This window comes from Schistocerca americana, chromosome 11 (genome assembly GCF_021461395.2).
Source record: "Schistocerca americana isolate TAMUIC-IGC-003095 chromosome 11, iqSchAmer2.1, whole genome shotgun sequence".
NCBI classification, from domain to species: Eukaryota; Metazoa; Arthropoda; class Insecta; order Orthoptera; family Acrididae; genus Schistocerca; species Schistocerca americana.
In genome coordinates this window covers 179,116,038-179,135,427 of record NC_060129.1, presented here as the reverse complement: position 1 = coordinate 179,135,427, position 19,390 = coordinate 179,116,038, and the positions used below count along the sequence as shown (strand labels likewise).

Sequence of the window (19,390 nt, the reverse complement as noted above, 5' to 3'; positions counted from 1 at the left end):
GTGAACGTCATCTGCCAGCGTGTGTAGTGCGAACAGTAAATTTCGGAGTCGGTGGTGTTATGCTGTTTCCGTGTTGTTTTTCTTATTTTTTTTTGGAGGGGCCTTACACCCCTTGTTTTGCGTGGCACTATCACAGCACAGGCCTACATTGATGTTTTAAGCACCTTCTTGCTTCCCACTGTTGAAGAGCAATTCGGGGATGGCGATTGCATCTTTCAACATGATCGAACACCTGTTCGTAATGCACGGCCTGTGGCAGAGTGGCTACACGACAATAACATCCCTGTAATGGACTGGCCTGGACAGAGTCCTGACCTGAAACCTACGGAACACCTTTGTGATGTTTTGGAAAGCCGACTTCGTGCCAGGCCTCACCGACCGACATCGATACCTCTCCTCAGTGCAGCACTCCGTGAAGAATGGGCTGCCATTCCCCAAGAAACCTTCCAGCACCTGACTGAACGTATGCCAGCGGGAGTGGAACCTGTCATCAAGGTTAAGGGTGGGCCGACACCGTATTGAATCCCAGCATTACCAATGTAGGACGCAACGAACTTGTAAGTCATTTTCAGCTAGGTGTCCGGATACATTTGATCACATAGTGTATCTTGGACCGCATTTCTGGTTGTAAGACTATATGATCCTCATTTGATCCCAATCCCTTCAGTGACCATTTCCTGCAGTTTGTCCACGTTTAGCAATGTAATCCTGTGAAATTTGCGGCCATTGGGTACACCACAGTTCGACGACTTGTTGAGCACTGTTCCTTATTCTATAAAGTTTGCGAAGTCTTGTTCCCAGACGTGTTACAAAACGTTGAAACGACAGCTGTAAAGACTGCCGACGGGTTTGTTTAAACAGTGTGAGCGTGTCACAGAAGACCTCATAAACTACCGTGGGAGTTGTTAGAAGAAATGCAAATATTTCTCAAACGAAGTACCACACGCCAGTGGTGGATGTAAGCCGACGCACAGCTCCTCCACTCACATCCGGTGCCTCTACACTCTCGCAGTCCCTCCACAGCGCCCGCCGGATGTCGCAGCGAGCGAGTGTCAACAGGGCCGGGAGCCACCTGCTGACACCGCCAGCGCGGCCAGACTGCAGTCAGCACTGCTGCAGTCGGTCATCGTTGGCTGGAAGCACAAATCAGACCGGTAGGCAGAGCCGTATCTGTGAGAGAACCGTTCAACAGCCTCGCCGCGCCTCAACGTCACACCCGTCTTAGGTCTCGTATAGATGTTATTAATGAATTATTCCTAATTACGTGGCGCCACAATTATTCTGTAGTAGTTCCCAGTACAGCAACTACTTTCGTTAGTACTGGCTTGTTTCCCGTCATCTTTCTGTTGGACACCAAGTCAATTTGGTGAACGCAACATAACTGGCAATGAGAACAGACACCATAACTGCACGTGAAGAAACACCAAACTGCAACGATTTGAAACGCCATAACTGCCGACAAGTACAAAAAAGTGATATAATAACTGTCGATTAGGAAAGAAGTCAACATAACAGGCAACAAAGCAAAAAGTGGCGCCTGCAGGTGAAACTTTTCTGGCAACACATTAAACTAAAATTAATTTTGTATGGCACTGTAAACTACATCATTCTGGCTGCTAAACCTGTTTGCTTTTCAAAAGATATTGAAGAATTTAATATACTATTAATTTTCTATTTGGTACAAATGGCTCAATCTTGCACAGTGGCACAGCTTGATAGTTTGACCCCGAGTGTGGAGTTTTAACATGTCACCTATTTCCACTCTCCCCGCTAACCGCACAAAGAAAGCATAATTCTAACCCGACAAAGCCCGCCTGAGTGACCGAGCGGTTCTAGGCGCTACAGTCCGGAACCGCGCGACCGCTACGGTCGCAGGTTCGAATCCTGCCTCAGGCATGGGTGTGTGTGATGTCCTTAGGTTAGTTAGGTTTAAGTACTTCTAAGTTGTAGGGGACTGATGACCTCAGAAGTTAAGTCCCATAGTGCTCAGAGCGATTTGAACCATTAACCCGAGAAACCTACAAACGATTTGTTCTACAGAATGAGATTTTCACTCTGCAGCGGAGTGTGTGCTGATATGAAACTTCCTGGCAGATTAAAACTGTGTGCCCTACCGAGACTCGAACTCGGGACCTTTGCCTTTCGCGGGCAAGTGCTCTACCAACTGAGCTACCGAAGCACGACTCACGTGCGGTACCCACAGGAGAGCTTCTGTAAAGTTTGGAAGGTAGGAGACGAGATACTGGCAGAAGTAAAGCTGTGGGTACCGGCCGTGAGTCGTGCTTCGGTAGCTCAGTTGGTAGAGCACTTGCCCGCGAAAGGCAAAGGTCCCGAGTTCGAGTCTCGGTCGGGCACACAGTTTTAATCTGCCAGGAAGTTTCAATTTGTTCTACAATTCTTAAAACGTCTTTTCCTTGGCATTCCAGCCGAGAAGTGGGATGAATCCATTTTGTGTAGTGTGGCATAAATAATATGAAAAATCTTTTGCTGGGCTGTCAGGAATGTTCTATCCTGACCAAGTGTTCCCTTAGCACGGGATCATACGTAAATAACAATCTAATGAGCTGCAGAAAATTTCCTTCATCTTCTACCAGTGTAGGCTCTGTGTGGGTGCGGAACGGAAGATTACCTTTAGCCAAAGACATTGCCACATCTGGAAGTTTTTTTGAAATATCTCCCCACTGCATATTTTTCCGTTTCAGATGCTGTGTGAGGAATATGGTCATTTGTTCTGTTAGTATTAACACTTCTTCTTAAGGTTTTTAATTTTTCAAAAGGACTATGATGTTCTTCTGATGCATGACTCCAAAGTTTCTGACTAAGCAACCATAAATCTTCAAAGCCACTAAAAATTTAGATGTGTTGTTCGAACTTGCGTCTATGTTAACGAACCTAGACCAAGGAAAGTAAAAACTTTGCTTTTTCGTTTAGTATGCCACCAAATTTTTTAGAATTTTCTCCCTCTTTGGTTTATTGACATAGAAATCAGAAATCAATTGCCAGTTAGGGTCCTTCATCTCGCCCTTATCGCCTTGTCTGTTAAAAGAAACAAATGGTACTTCTTTGTTTTGAAACGATTCACTTTTTATTTTATTGAAGTCATCCTTTAATTTTCCTGAAACAAGGAAAAACCACTGAAATATTTCAGAATATATTACTACTGCTTTCAGTGTGTCTTCTTCCTTTGCACACTCTTTGTTTGGTTTATCTATTTCAATTTAAATTAAAATACCTATAAGATTTTCCACTTTCCCTTTGAGCTCGCTAGTTTCTTTCTTAATCTCTCCCCTAACTACAGTGATTGTTACGATGTCTGTATTCACACATCGTCTGTACGTTAACATTCCAACTCCACTTGACATGCATGCATGCATGCATGCAAGTGTGAAGGGCATGTAACGTCGGTTTGAAAAATGGAAAAACCTTATAAACAAGTCTTAATACTACTAGAACAATTAATCATGTTACTCATATAGCATCTGAAATAGAAAGAAATGTAATGGGGAGATATTTTGAAAAGGCTGCCAGATGTGGCGATGTCTTTGACTAAACATAACCTCCTATTCCGAACCCACACAGAGCTTACATGTGCAAGAAACAAAGAAAATTTCCTGAATCTGATTCGACTGTTATCGATGTATGACCCTGTGCAAAGGGAACATTTGGTCGAGCTAGAACAATCACTCAGTCACAGTGCAGGAAAAGGTTTTTCAGGTTGTTTATTCAGCACTACACAAAATGGATTTATCTCACTTCTCTGTGAATATGTCAAGGAAAATATTTTAAATGATATAAAAAATGGATGTACTTTTGTGGGGCTATTACCTTTGACAGTTTTTCAGTCATGTTGCTTGTACAAAATCAAAGAAATCTAAGTTAGTTTTATGTAGAAAAAAACGGAAGAAAAGGAGTTGTTTCTAGGTTATCCTCAGTAAAGTAGACAGAAAAGCCTTAAGGTAACGAAAGATATTTCTTCAGGTTATTGAACAGGATTCTCTAATACAACTCTGTGCCGAGGACAAGGACATGACAGTACTCTAGGTACGCGTCCAGGAGTTCGAGCAGTAATTTGTGAACTTAATCCTAAGGCATTATTTGTATGCTGAGCAAGTCATTCTCTCACTCTGTGCAGATTACACGGGATTGCATGAGTTCCAGTATGTATGACTTCTTCTGGAACCTCAGAAAGTGTGAGCGTAGATGGGCGATTCTTCTCAAAAACATTACAGTTAAGAGACTTTCAGGTACATGATGGAGTGTTCTCAACGAAGCTGTGAAGCCCTTGTTTCAGTGTTTCCTCAAGATTTTCGATTTTACTGATGAATTGTCTGCTTATTCAGAAATTTTAGACGTCAGAGGAACTAGTCTAACTCTGTTGTCTTTTTACTTTTTATTTTCATTTTAGTACTGTATTAGAGGAAACCAACGTTTCTCAAAGATGAAGAAACAGACACTGTGTAAGGACAGACATCGTACCTGTGTACAGTGCATATGTTTCTCAATGAGTTGAACTGATCATGAAATGCATCAGAGTAATGGCTGTGGACTCCGATAGGCAAAGTGGTTAAGGTGGGCACTTCTGATAAGCAGGCAATCTGGATTCGAGTACTGGGTCATCACAAATTTTCATGTGTCACAAACAGCTGACGTCAATCCGAATTTGCAGGAGTTAACCCATTTCGAAATTTTATCTACCTGCAGTAGGATAGTATGGTAGCATACTGGGGCACTGCAGGTATGGGTGGAGAATGGTGCTGACAACAGCATTAGCTCTTTGTTATCTGTGGTATCGTATGACAGCCGAGACATCTGTGCACGTCATGTTTTGCTGACAGCAGCACCAGCAGCACTTCCTTATCTCCACGGCATTCCAGGAAGTATGTCCTGCCGCATGCCGACATCAAGGAGGGGGCAGCAGGGGTGGAGAGGAAAGACCTCTCCCACGCATCCTTCGCCACTAATAATTTTGCATGAAGCATCTCCCACCTCAAACGACTCCCCAGCTCTAATGTGTGGCCAATGGCATGCAAGCTCAGCTCCCCACCTCTTCAGCATTTTTGTTCATAATAATGTGACTGCATATGCATCATCGTTTGCCACCCAGAATGTGGTGTTCATAGCAGCAGCGATCAGCTGGTATGAAGAAGACTGTCAGTCTGTATTATGTCAACCCATCTCTAACTATGAATATCGTTAACATTATTAAATGTATAAGCTCCAATTTTTTGCTGTGGTTGGTTCGGACTATGATCCAATGCTGGACGAGAGTACGCAGCAGCTCCTTGCAGCACCACAGCAGCTGCAGCCCGCAGGATGTCATGGTGACCTGTCGGTATGGTGTCATTGGACTACACCATAATGCAGATGCAGTAGCAGTCTCAACCTAAGTCTCACAGAATACTACTGTTCAGCAATATGTACTGCTTAACGTCAATGTGTCTAAACGTGTAACTTTCGGTCTACCACCCAACAGTGACTTTGAATGGAGAACGTTCAGTATCTTGGCATTAGGCTGCAGTATTCATAGCATGTGTGGGACACTCTGCGTAGTAAAATGGAATTCGTAGACCGAAAGATGACAACTGAATACTCCATCTCATAGTTCTATTAAAATTAGCGTGTTAAAGGGTAAGGCATCACTTACAGATCCGTATGAGGAGCCATTTCTTCAGTTAAAATCCGAGTGTGCAACACATGAATTAAACATTGTAGTGTGGCAAATTTAAGTAATCTGTACAATGCTTTATTGATTGCTGCAGGCAGATTAAGCTGCTGGCGTTCATATGTGAGAGGGATGTATCATGAATTTATCGAGTGTTTGCACAATAACAGTTTAAATATAAATCAAGTAGAGAATGCATCAGTGTCTGTATTCCCCCTGTAACAAAGCGTGTAGTGTCGAAACTGTACCTATAAAATCAGTGGAGGATGAATTTACTCAAAGAATGCCTATGTACATAAAATCACCTACAGGCCTGAATATAATTCAAGCGTAATTCAAAACAATATAAAAAATATTACTTGGATACTTTTGTAAAATTCAATGATTGTATGTAAAACAAATGTTCTACAATGTTGTTATTTACTTTCTCCCTACAATAACTTTAAAGGTGAAAAGATCAAATAATAATAATAACACTGATACAGCAAATATTTTATGTGGATAACACTACTGATCAACTATAAACTTTAATAACAGCAGAAATACATCATACCTGCAACAATACTTTTTTAAAGAGAGATGGTATAAAGCAATATTACTTTATTTACATAACAGTTACTGATCAATTATACAATATTTATAGCAGCAGAGGTACATAATACCAGTAACAAAACTTTGTTTAAAAAATGTGTAAATAAAGAATGAATTTATTTATCTACATCTGCAAGCCACGCAACGGTGTGTGGCGGAGCGACTGATCAGTTATGCAATATTTACAGCAACAGACATACATTATTCTAAGGTAGGAGGAGAATAATTTTAATTATTAACGATGTTGACAGTGTATATGGACGAACAGCAGCATGTGAAGAGTGACAAATGTACACACAAAGACATGAAATATATATGTACACAAATATTTTCTCAAGCACACACAGTGTGCAGTCTTCTATATGGCACAAATATTAATACATAATTCACTTGCAAATACACATACATAAACATAACTATGATATATGCTTCATCTAACTATTCCACACTCACACACACACACACACACACACACACACACACACACACATACACACACACACACACACAGACATACCCATGTGAATAGTGTGAGAATGGGGAAGGGGGTCTTGATCTCATCTGCACAGATTAAGCATTTGTTATCGTGATGCAACAGACAAAATTTCAATTGCAGTGCAGTATGCATCTCATGGCTCCATGACCAAAAGACTACTTGCTGTGCCATCTGAGAAGACACATTACCAGAGAAGTGGTACTCCTTTACCCACCCTTCCATTGTGAGTGCCTGTGAGGCTGCATGATGGAGATCCTACACAGTATCCACACTTCTTTGCCCGAGTTCTACAAACTCCACAATCTGCAAGCAATTAAGCCTGTCTTTCATCAGGCCGATAACCTTCGTGTTCTGTGGTGTTATTCAAAAAATGGTTCAAATGGCTCTAAGCATTATGGGACTTAACATCTGAGGTCACCAGTCCCCTAGACTTAGAACTACTTAAACCTAACTAACCTAAGGACACCACACACATTCAAGCCCGAAGCAGGATTCGAACCTGCGACCGCAGCAGCAGCGCGGTTCTGGACTGAAGCGCCTAGAACCGCTCGGTCACAGCGGCCGGCGCGGTGTTACTCCATAAGGATTGTCGGTCGCATGTCCAGACGAGTCGAATACTTCGGGTTTGCACCTATTTACTTCATATGGATTACAGCCTTTCACCCAATAGGTCAAAATCCCAATATCCAAGTTGATATCAGAAAGGTTTGGTTTTCTATGCTTGCTATAGAATCGGTACATGTGGACTTTGAAGAGATCAAGACCACACATATCAACGGAGACAGGCTTTGTGAACATTAGTCATCTCCACAGGAACTAGTCAATTGAAGATTGTGCCTTACTTAAAATCTGGCCTGGTGAAGTAATCTTTTGCACCACAACGCCCATCTCCACAGTAAAATAAATATTGTGGTGGTTTCTAAGATTCTTCGTAATTTGCCTAAAAAGGAAATCATCATTAATTTATAAAAACCTTTGTGAAATCACACATTGCGAGCATGTTCTGTTTATTGTTTAAATCAATACACTTCTTCAAACTGGGGAGTTACTTGAAGGAAATGCAGCAGGTGATTCAAAGAAGTCGCATCCGCAGTGTAAGACATTGGTGGAGGCTTCTATAGTGTAGAATGTATCTCTCTTTATTGACCAGCATCGCCATCAACTTGGGGATGGAACTATTTTGTGGGACTATGTGAACAGAACGGTAGGTCGCTGCGCTCATCAAGCAAATCAGTTGGATACTACAGGTCTGCCTTCAGGACATATCCCCTACCGCCATCAGCAGCCACACTGAGGTTCTTATCCTTCAGTCCGACGATTTCATCTCTGTACAACCACTGGAACCCTCGAGACTGCAGAGTTTCTTGCATGGTCTGTCCACAGACATCGCCTACATCCAAGTAAAGTATGTAACTCAGACCATCAGATCATCTGTACACCCCCATAGTCAGTTAATCGCCTTGGCGAGCTTGTGGAAATCCCTGCAAATCCCACATTCAAAAAAAGGCAAGCTATCAACATCGGTCAATAGTTTGAGGTTGATACAAGGCAGGATCCAAAATGTATGACCTCAGTTATACTGAACAATGTGCTTTCATGGCGTCTCTCCATAGAATCCAGGAATTCACATGGAAAGACCCACTTCTAGATCTTTGCATTATCGGGAAGTGTAGCTTAAACGATATTCATATCTCGGCAAGCTTGTGAAAAGGTGTCTTCATAAATCGTGCCAAATCCAGGAAGCAGAACAATTATACCTGGCATCATTTGCTTGGGGAATGAAATTTATTTTTCTGCATTGTCAGGTATGATACTGGCCTGATCCTTCTCCAACCTGAGCCGCTCAGAGTGGCCGCGATGTTAGAGGCGCCGTTTCACGGATTCCGCGGCCCCTCCCGCTGGACGTTCGAGTCCTCCCTCAGGCATGACTGTGTGTGTTGGTCTTAACATTAGTTTAAGTGGTACAGAATATAACCAAAAGTATCCAGACGCCAACAAAAACACTCGTTTATCACATTACGTGCATTGTGCTGCCACCTACTGCCAGGTACTCCAAATCAGGCGCCATTAGACATCGTGAGAGAGCAGAATGTGCTCACCGCGGAAATCATGGACTTCGAACGTGGTCAGGTGATTGGGTGTCACTTTTGTCACATGTCTGTATGAGACATTTCCACACTCCTAAACGATGTGATAGTGAAGTGGAATCGTGAAGGGACTCCTACAGCACAAAAGCGTACAGGCCGACCTTGTCTGTTGGCTGACAGAGACTGCCAAAAGTTAAAGAGGTTCGTAATGTGTAATAGGCAAACATCTATCCAGACCATCAGACAGGAATTCCAAACTGCATCAGGATCCACTGCAAGTACTGTGACAGTTAGGTGGGAGGTGAGAAAACTTGGATTTCATGGCGAGTGGCTGCTCATAAGCCACACATCACGCCGGTGAATTCCAAACGACTCCTCGCTTGGTGTAAACTGCGTAAAACTGGACGATTGAACAGTGGAAAAACGTTGTGTGGAGTGACGAATCACGGCACACAATGTGGCGATCCGATGGCAGGGTGTGGGCATGGCGAATGGCCAGTGAACGTCATCTGCCAGCGTGTGTAGTGCCAACAGTAAAATTCGAAGGCGGTGGTGGCATAGTGTTGTCGAATTTTTCATGGAGGGGGATTGCACCCCTAGTTGTTTTGCGTGACACTATCACAGAATAAGCCTACATTGATGTTTTAATCACCTTCTTGCTTCCCATTGTTGAAGAGCAATTCAGGGATGGCTATTGTATCTTTCAAGACAATCGAGCACATGATCAAAATTCACGGGCTGTGGCAGAGTGGTTACATGACAATAACATCCCTGTAATGGACTGGCCAGCACAGAGTCCTGACCTGAGTCCTATAGAACACCTTTGGGATGTTTGGTAGCCGACTTCGTGCCAGGCCTCACCGACCGACATTGATACCTCTCCTCAGTGTAGCACTCCGTGAAGAATCGGCTGCCATTCCCAAGAAACCTTCGAGCACCTGATTGAACGTATGCCTGCGAGAGTGGAAGCTGCTAAGGGTGGGCCAACACCATACTGAATTCCAGCGTTACCGATGGAGGGCGCCGCGAACTTCTAAGTCATTTTCAGCCAGGTGTCCGTACACTTTTGATCACATTGTGTTTGTAAGTCTAGTGACCAATTACCTCAGCATTTCGGTCCCTTAGGAATTCACACACATTTAAACATTTTTTTTCTCCAACCTGAAAGCATGGAAGAGCTCAACAGCGTAGTGGGCATCATACCCACTCAAATTATGGAAGTAAACTGGTAACTACTGTGTCAGTTTGTACTTCAAGTTGCATGACTTGTGAGTTAACATGACAGGAAATTAAAATGTGTATTGAGGACACTATGTGTGAGATTTCAATTGTGGGAGGCTGCATACCATTATGACGTTCAACAGCGTGAGGAAACACCCCAAATGAGTATGCAAAGTAACTGAAAACAAGGATCCTGGTGCATAACGGAAACATCAGTCAGGCAGCTGGCTGAAATACAAGCAGCAACTGGTAAGTTATCGATTTTGTGACATTTTACAAGGTCTTGAACAGGAGCGAGTTATATTGTTATATCGTTTCAGCTGTGTGATGTAGTAGATTGGTTTTTAAATTTTCTCTTGTTAATTCAACATATACTAGATACTGCTCTCGCCTGTTTATATGTGTCGGAAAATAACAGATTTTGCGACTTGTTACAAGTTCCTAAACAGGAGCGAATTATTTAGTCTCACCTGAGTGCTTTGGTAGCTTAGTTTTTAATCTCCACCCGTTGATCTAATTTGCTACACAAAGTTTCGCGTTTTCGTTAGTGTGTACAGTGCTGTTCCAGAGCATATGCCGATACTTGTTTGTTTGTCTGTGTAGTTTCCCACCGTCTTCAGTACAGTCGGTGACTGTGATTGCTGTGCGCAGATGCAAGTTGAGCTGATGACACTTTGCTCTCACCTCCACGCTGTGTTGCCTTCGGTTACACATGTTGAGGCTCCAGTGGATAGGCATCACTGTTGTGGGCCAGCTCTGAGGATCCAACTCGCGTGTAGTGCGACCCACGAGTTCGCCAGTCGGTCTGCACCAGCGGGCAGACCAGTTGCTGCTTGCCTCCCACGCAGTCGAGTGGTTGGTCGGCTCACGGTGTGACAGGCTGGGAAAAATTTCCTGCAGCGCCGAATGTAAGGTCTCTGGTTTGTCTGAAAAACAGGTTGCAGGTGTTGTCTAGGGCCGACACTCAGCTGGATGCAGTCGCTTGTCCTGTTACAGAGGAAACCTCTCAGCCTGCAAGATCTGGACAATCACAGAGGATTGGATTATTGGTAGTTGGAAGCTCCAATGTTAGGTGCGTTACAGGGCCATGCAGTGGCATGGCTGCCAAGGAGAGGAAGAAAGTCAGTGTGTCCTCTGTGTGCAGACTGGGTGCAGCCATTCCAGATGTGGAATGAGTCCATCCAGATGCCATGAAGAATACAGGGTGCAGTCAACTGAAGGTGTGACTCACATCAGTACCAGTGATGTATCTCGTTATGCATCAGAAGAGTTTCTTTCTGGTTTTAAATGGTTATCTAAAGTGATATAGGCCGCCAATCTTGATTGCGAAATGAAAGTAGAGCTCAACATTTGTAGCATAGTCGGCAAGACAGATGAGGAGCTCTGGTACAGTGTGAAGTGGAGGGTCTGAATCAGAGGTTCAGACGGATTTGAAACCGGGTAGGTTGCAGAGTCCTCGACTTGCACCACTGGTTGGTGGTGTTTTGGGTTCCACTAAATAGGTCAGGAGTCCATTACACACAGCAGGTGGCTACACGGGTAGCGTGATCTCGGTGGCGTGGATTGGATGCTATTTTAGGTTAGAGGGTCTCAGGGAAACACAAGAAGGGCCTCAGTCTCGGAGGGTGCAGATCGAACACAGAAAGAACGTAGACCTAGGAATAATCGGATAACAGTTGTAAACGGTCCTAGCCGTGTTGGGAAAGTACCAGAGATCCAAGCACTTATAGAAAGTACTGATGCTCAAATCGTTATAGGTACTGAAAGCTGTATAAAGCTGGAGATAAGTTCTATCGAAATTTTTGCGATGGACCTTACAGCGTTCTGAAGCGTTAAAAGTAGTTTATCTTGTAGCATAATTGAAGTAGATAGTTACTGTGAGATAGTATGGGTAAAGGTCATTCTTGGCAATCGGAATAAAATAATAATTGGATTCTTTTACAAACCTCCTAACTCAGATTATACAATTGCCGAAAGGTTCAAACCAGAATCTGAGCCCAGTTCCAAACATGTACCTAACTAGAGGTGTACATGTCCCGCTTTTAACCCGCCCATGCTTGCCCGGTGGCCAGGCAGGCAGGCCGCCGCTCGTTGTCAACAGAACGGGCAGGCTGCTTCACTCCCAGCCAAGCCAAGCAGAACCCAACCCGGGCAGGCTGCGGGAAACTTGCTTGCCTGCTCATATTACTGCTGAGCTGCGCTACGCAGCCGTTTAGTCTGCGCGCGTCATTGTATTATGAACGTTAATCAAAAGTTTTTATTTTACCTGAGCACCAAAAGACAAACCCCAACATTATATATATGTGTTAATTTCAGGTAAAAGAATATTGGTTTTATTTGTATATTCTTCCTCTACGCGTATATTCGGGCTTCTTATCTATATAAATAAAAATTAATTGCCAAATGTGTTGATAAGCGTAAAACTCGAGAACGCCTTGACCAGTTCGGCAAAAATTTTTTTGCTGTGTTCGTAATTCTCAGGACAAGGTTTCTATGAAATAAAATTTTTCGAAAATCGACCGAAAAATTGGAAAATTTGACAAAAACTGAAAGTGCGTTTTCATTGTGTCCGTGTGTTTGTATTGCATACAATCTTGATGAAATTTTGCACACTATACCTTGAAACCAAGAGAAAGGTCACCGTCTACATAAAATTTCATATGGTGCATGGCAGAGGTTCCTTTACATAACGGAATTCGACAAATTGTACGTATTTATTCCGATCTTGATGAAATTTGGCACACTTGATATTCAAAGCAGGATGAAGGGTGCTGTCTGCTTAAAATTCTGAATGGTGCATGGCGGAGGGTACTTTACTTACACACTTCTACACCAACCTACAATTTTATTCCGATCTTGAAGAAATTTTGCACATTTGACCATCAAGAGGAACATCACTGTCTACATAAAATTTCGGACAGTACATTGAAGAGAGTACCTTACAAAAGATTTTGACATCGTTTGCGGGTTACCATGAAAGTTCACTATGTACGCATGTTTCCATGGAGAAGGTTTTTGAATATTTACATGTGCATATATATATATATATATATATATATATATATATATGTGTGTGTGTGTGTGTGTGTGTGTGTGTGTGTGTGTGTATGTATTTGTCTATGAGTGTGTGTATATATATATATATATATATATATATATATATATATATATATATATATTTCTTTTAAACGAAATGTCTATAATCTTTCTGAAATTTGAGAGCTGTCTGACACATTCACAGTCATCATGTTGGACAATTCACGCACAGCAAATGTCGTTTAACAGTTGCAAACCATTTTTGGTTGAGTGAACGTGTTATATTGGCTGCAAAAAACCTTGATGTTAACGAAATGAATTTTCAGATTCAAAATATGACACCTGGCGAAATGCTGACATACAAGTCGGTTTATTCCGTTACTAACCAAGATGATGCACTCAACTATCCCACGGAATTTTTAAATTCGCTGGATTTCCCCGGATTACCGCCTCCCAATCTGTAATTAAGTCGGATCGGCAATCATGTCGCGAAAGGTAAACCAGCCACGTCTTTGTAATGGCACCCGGCTTGCGGGGAAGAAGTTAAAGAACAACGTAATCGAAGCCACAATTTTAAAAGGAAAGTACAAAGGTGAGGACAGTTTGATTCTAGTATCACTAAGATTCCGACCGACATGCCATTCGACTTTAAACGGTTATAATTTCCAGTGCAGCTTACATTTGCCATGTCGATAGATAAATCGCAAGGGCAGTTGTTATATGTTTGTGGCATCAATCTTGAAAATCATGTTTTTCACATGGCTATTTGCATGTCGCATATTCCCCTGTCGGGACACCTTCAACTTCATTTGTTTACGCACCACAAAACAAAACTATCAATGCTGCGTATCAGAAAGTATTACAATAAATGCTACCTAGCAATAAACTTTTACACTGATTCACTGATCACCACAAAAGTTGACAGATATATATGAGTTTTCATAGATAGGTGAAGAGGAGATGAACTGAGGTGGCGGAATCCAACAGAGAGAGGACGAGGAGAAGGATAGAGGGTGGGGGGGAGATGGGCCAAGGGATGGGTTCAAAAATGGTTCAAATGGCCCGGAGCAATATGGGACTTAACTTCTGAGGTCATCAGTCACCTAGAACTTAGAACTACTTAAACCTAACTAACCTAAGGACATCACACACATCCATGCCCGAGGCAGGATTCGAACCTGCAACCGTAGCGGTCGCGCGGTTCCAGACTGTAGCGCCTAGAACTGCTTGGCGACTTCGGCCGGCCAAGGGATGGGGAGGGGGGGGGGGAGGTGATCAAAGAGATAGTGGGAGAGGACTAAATGGATAGAGAGAAAATACGGGAGGGAAGATGGACTGCGAGAGTATGGAATAAATAAATGCCCAGGCAACGCAATGCAGTCTGTGCTGCACTTTTCAACACCGAAACGGATGGATATTTGTACTAAAGAAGTGAACCTCCACCCCCCAAAAAGAAGATTGGTCACCTCCCCAGAAGAATAAATTATCTACGCCCCTATTAACCACTGTACTGCAATGAGAACCAAATTAAGATTTTGGAAGTCTAGATTCTTTAACTTTAGTATGTTTCAGCCAAGTATGACACCAATTATATAAATATTTAACTACGTTTCCAGGATGTATTTTACTGGTTCTGTGAATTCATTCGAAGTTGGCAAAATCATTCTAAATTGCCAAAATGCATTTTAACAAAATCGAAGGACTTGTTTCGTATCCAGTTCATCTAAAAACTATAGTACTGGGAATACAATGGCGACCCTGAGCCATTTTTCGCGGCTCCTACGTTTGTGTCATGAGAGTCCATACTTGTAGTATAGGTCTGCATCATGAGGGACCATATTTCGGACCATCATGATGCAGACTAAGACGACGAGTGTTTACTTGCATGATGCAAGTCCAAACGACGACTCTAGACCCTCATAACACAGACCTAAACGACGAGTCTGAATCCTCATGACGCAGATATAGACGCTGTGGAGAGCGGCTCAGAGTTTCCATTATATTCCTACTACAATACATTCATGGAAAAAGACGCTCTTCATTTTAGGAGTATTTGTAGTGTCTAGGTCTTCAGCATCTTGACTCTGCATGTGGGATTCCCCTTAATATAGAAATAAAAGAATAAAATTACATTTTGCAATGTGTGTGGAACTCAACAAAGTAAATTGTAATTTAAACTCATAATGTGTATTGCCTTACTCCACAAATGAATATTTTATTTTGCAGAACACTTTTCAACATAAAATCTTTACAAATTTTCCTTCAGTTCCCCTGAAAGTATTATTTAGGCCAAACCAGATACTCCTAAAAATATTTGGCTACTTTTGCAAACCCAAGTAACAGAAAATGGTTTACAAACAATAATTAATGTGACTTGGGAGGATTTAAATCAAAAAGTTTAGTCTAAAATAAAAATGAACTGTATGCATTACAAAATTTCTATCTCAGAAATTGACGCCCAGAAAGCACAAGAAAGAAATCTGCACTCTTAATTAGTAAATTTGCGCTCAAACTCAGATTCCCGTTTAATGTTCTACTGTATTTTCAATGTGTCTGCTGATTAGTGTTTGAATTAATTATGACGAGATCGTTAAGTCTGTCTGCATTAAGATGTGATCGTTTTTCGCTAATTAGGTTTCCAACGCAACTAAAAATTCTCTCACTAGACGCACTAGTGGCTGGTATATTTAATATTTTTCTTGCCACACACGCAAGTCGAGGAAGTCGTTGGGAGTTATTTTTCCACCACTGTAGAATATCTCCCTCGTTCACACAGTGTTCTTGCAAGTATCTGCTGACTTCATCATGTAGGAGAGGAGGCTCTTCTGCCCAGTCCTCAAATTTCGCCATTTTGTACGGCCCTGGATTTGTTTCTTGGTTGCTGTGATTGGGCACTTGTACTGAAACAGTACAGGTTCCAATTAATATTTGCAGAATAATGTGAAGATCGTACTACACATAGTTGAAATTATAATAGGTTTTAGAATGATGCTATCATTTATCGTCCTGTAAAGTCAACAGAAGACCAAAACTAACTGCAGGACAATTTAAATAAGGTATATATTTTTGGTGTGAAAATTAGCACTTGGCAATAAATAATGACAAGAGCGAGGTTATCCCTGTGTGTACTAAACTAAGTCCGTTAAACTTCGTTTACAAGATCAACCAGTCAAATCTAAAGGCTGTAGATTCTACTTAATACCTCTGATTACAATTACGACCTACTTAAATAGGAATGGACACACAGAAATTCTGTAGGCGTTTTAATGACAAAACGCTCTTTTGGAGCATTGATACGAAGTTGGAGAGCCTTACTATTGACGGAATAGGTCGAAAGAGTCTAAATAAGGGCAGCTGGTTTGGTATTATCGTAAAACAGGGGAAAGAGTGTCGCGGAAATTACACAAGAGTTGGGGTGGTAATCATTACAACAATGGCGTTTTTTGACGTGACGCGATCTATATATGAAATTTCGATCACCAACTTACACCTCCGAATTCGAAGAGATATTGTTGAGTCCCATATACGTTGGAAGAAATGATCATCAGAATAAAATACAAAAAAGCAGCGCTCAGACGGAGAGCTGTAGGTGTTCTATCCCGCGCGAAATTCGAGAAAAGAAGACAAATAAGTTGAAAGTGGTTCGATGAACCCTCAACTAAGCACTTGCGTGTGTCTTGCAGGGTAACCATGTACATGTAGATGAAGAATATATGCATTATCTTAGGAGCTTACCTTCAGCACACATCTGTCGTGCTGCTTGGTAAACTTCAATTTTTTCATCCTCGGTTAACTTTCTTAATGTGCGGTAGTTAGCCACCATAAACGTTGCAATTTTATGCAACATACTAACGCACATTTTCTGTTCTAGGAAGGCATCAGCGGCTTGTTTCAAAGGTTTCATGTCCTGAAAATACATTTTCTCAACATACATATTTCACAAGTGGTTCTATAATATTCAGATGGAATAAAATTACAAACCTCTTCATCGTTATCCCGTACGGTACAGTGAGTTTTTAAGGCATAAAACCACGGTAGAACTAAATGTAGGGTTGGATCCTTGTCACTCTCTAGATCAACTGTGGCTTCTTTAAACGGCTTAAGAAATTCTATAAGCTGGCCAGTTATATGGTGGCCATAACCCAGCATTTTATCAGAGGCACCTTCATTATGTAAAACAGCCTTCACTGAATCAATCTGAGAATGGACTGATACAAGCATGTCAAAATAACTATTCCAACGAGTTGAAACCCACTGCTTTAAAGATGAGTTCAGTCTCACACAGAGACCTCTTCTCTTGAAGTACGAAACCGTAGCCCGCACTGTATTAAGAATGGCTAATATATTTGGAACATTTTCTTTCAAAAACTGTTCGCTCAGAACATGTTTCAAGACTGTGTTTATACTATGAGCCATGCATGGAAGACGCTGATATACTTCGAGAGCTTTGACAATGTTACTGTCCTGGTCTGTGACAAACGTAATTTTGGCAATGTCTTCACGAGAAACGCCCATAGTTTCTAAGCCATCTTCCAACTCGTTTCGAATATTCGAGCCAGTTTTTGGGCAGTCAGGAAACGCAGAGCACATCAGTACATATTTATTCAAACGACAGTCTGAATTTATGTAATGCATTGTCACGGACATGTAATGCACCCCTTTGTAATTGTCTGTCCATAGATCAATTGTACTGGCACATATACCAGAACGAATCGCATGCACTATATCTGGGAGCATTTTGTTGCGCACTTTATCAGCTAAGGTTTGAACTTTCCTAGCTACTGTCACTCGGGAAGGCATAACATTTTTAATATCAACTGAGCCATATTTTTTACCTATGTAAAGGATGAGCCAGACAATAAGGGATTTTACTTTATTATATGAGCACCCAAACGGTAACTTCATTACTCCATTACGGCCAAGCCACGGCCGGCAGTGTTAGCTGCCTGTAAATTCTTTCGTCCCACGGTCTAGCAACAGGAAGTCAGCACTGAGGAAGGGCACCTTGATCACGCGCCTCTCTCGTGTGCTTACGAGGTAACGCCGTCCCAGGCGTCGCTTAGCAGGCAACGCTCTGGAAAGTTCCATGCCGCCCGCACGGTTTTCTCGGTTCTGACCAATCAGGGCGGAGGAAGCCGCGTGGTGCGTCGAATATACCCGGCCGCCCGTCGCCGGGCTCGCTCTCTTGTATTCTTGCTCACCCGCGAGTCGGATGCGCGCCCTGTAGTTTTGATCATCTCCCGCTTCTCCCGGTGCTGCGGCACTGTGGACTTAGTTTTGGCAGACAACCACTTTCGGTAGCTTCGCGAACAATGTTCGCCAAATTGCAAGGTCTGGCTCACCCTCACCTCCCTAGGCCTATGTAGCCCCTTTTCATCATGCTTTAGCCAATAAATGGCCTTTCTCTAAAAATTACTCTATTATTCCATAACGCCCACCGCCTGCCCATACCCGCCATCCTGTACAACTGGTGTCAGAAGTGGGATACCGTTCCCGTAGTGACTTTGTCGCTACACTAAATTTCTCCCGGCAAGACGCCGTACACTTCGCGCATGGAATGCGCCAACCGGCCGCCACGTTTGCTTCACGTGGGCCGTGGCTGCTCCACTAAACACGCACAGGGCGCGCGCTGCAGCGAGGCAGCCCACGCTAGTCAGCCACGTGAGCCGCACGCCGCCGCGCTGCCCGCTGCCTGAGTTCGAGGCGCCTGCGCTGCGCTGCGCGACCTGCCGGGCCGCCGCCATCCGCCGCCGCCGCCCGCCGCTGTCACCGACGCGCCAGGGGCTGCCGCCATCGCCGACCGGCCGAGCCAGCGCCGTCCGCCGCCAACACATCTGCCGCCGCCCGAGGGTCCGGACGCCGCCGCCGCCGCCGCCGCAGCCACTGCACCACGCCGTCGCCGCCACCAATGCGTCGCACCGCCTCCATCGCCATGTAAGTCACCGCGATGCTTACAACTATATCTTCGACGATCTTCCGCCGCTGGATTGAGAATCTTTGTGGCCGTCCTTTTTTTGTAACAATCATTACTTTTTTCTGGTCACTAGCGTCCCATAAATTTGTAAACATGCCGATGGGAACACGAGCGACGGTACGGGATACCACCGTAGAGGCACCTGCCTCGCAAGACCCACTCGAGGCCATAAATGCACAAATGCGCCAGTTATTCACACAAAATCAGGAGCTACTTGAGCAAAACCGCGTCTTGAAACAGACGCTGGAAGCTAGTGCGCGAACTTCCATACCTGTGGCTAGCTCCACCCCTGTAACTAATGCTCAAACAGAGGCAACTAACAC

The 19,390-nt window shown here is 43.2% G+C and overlaps 1 protein-coding gene across 1 annotated transcript; it reads right to left on the bottom strand.

Moving 5' to 3' along the window:
- Window positions 1–2,927: 2,927 nt before the first annotated feature.
- LOC124553498 lies at window positions 2,928–17,728 on the bottom strand. The gene is made up of 3 exons (XM_047127352.1): window positions 17,075–17,728; window positions 16,829–17,000; window positions 2,928–3,115 (listed from the first exon to the last, which is right to left on the bottom strand). The coding sequence occupies exons 1-3, from the start codon at window positions 17,726–17,728 to the stop codon at window positions 2,928–2,930; spliced, it is 1,014 nt and encodes a 337-aa protein (XP_046983308.1).
- Window positions 17,729–19,390: the final 1,662 nt, after the last annotated feature.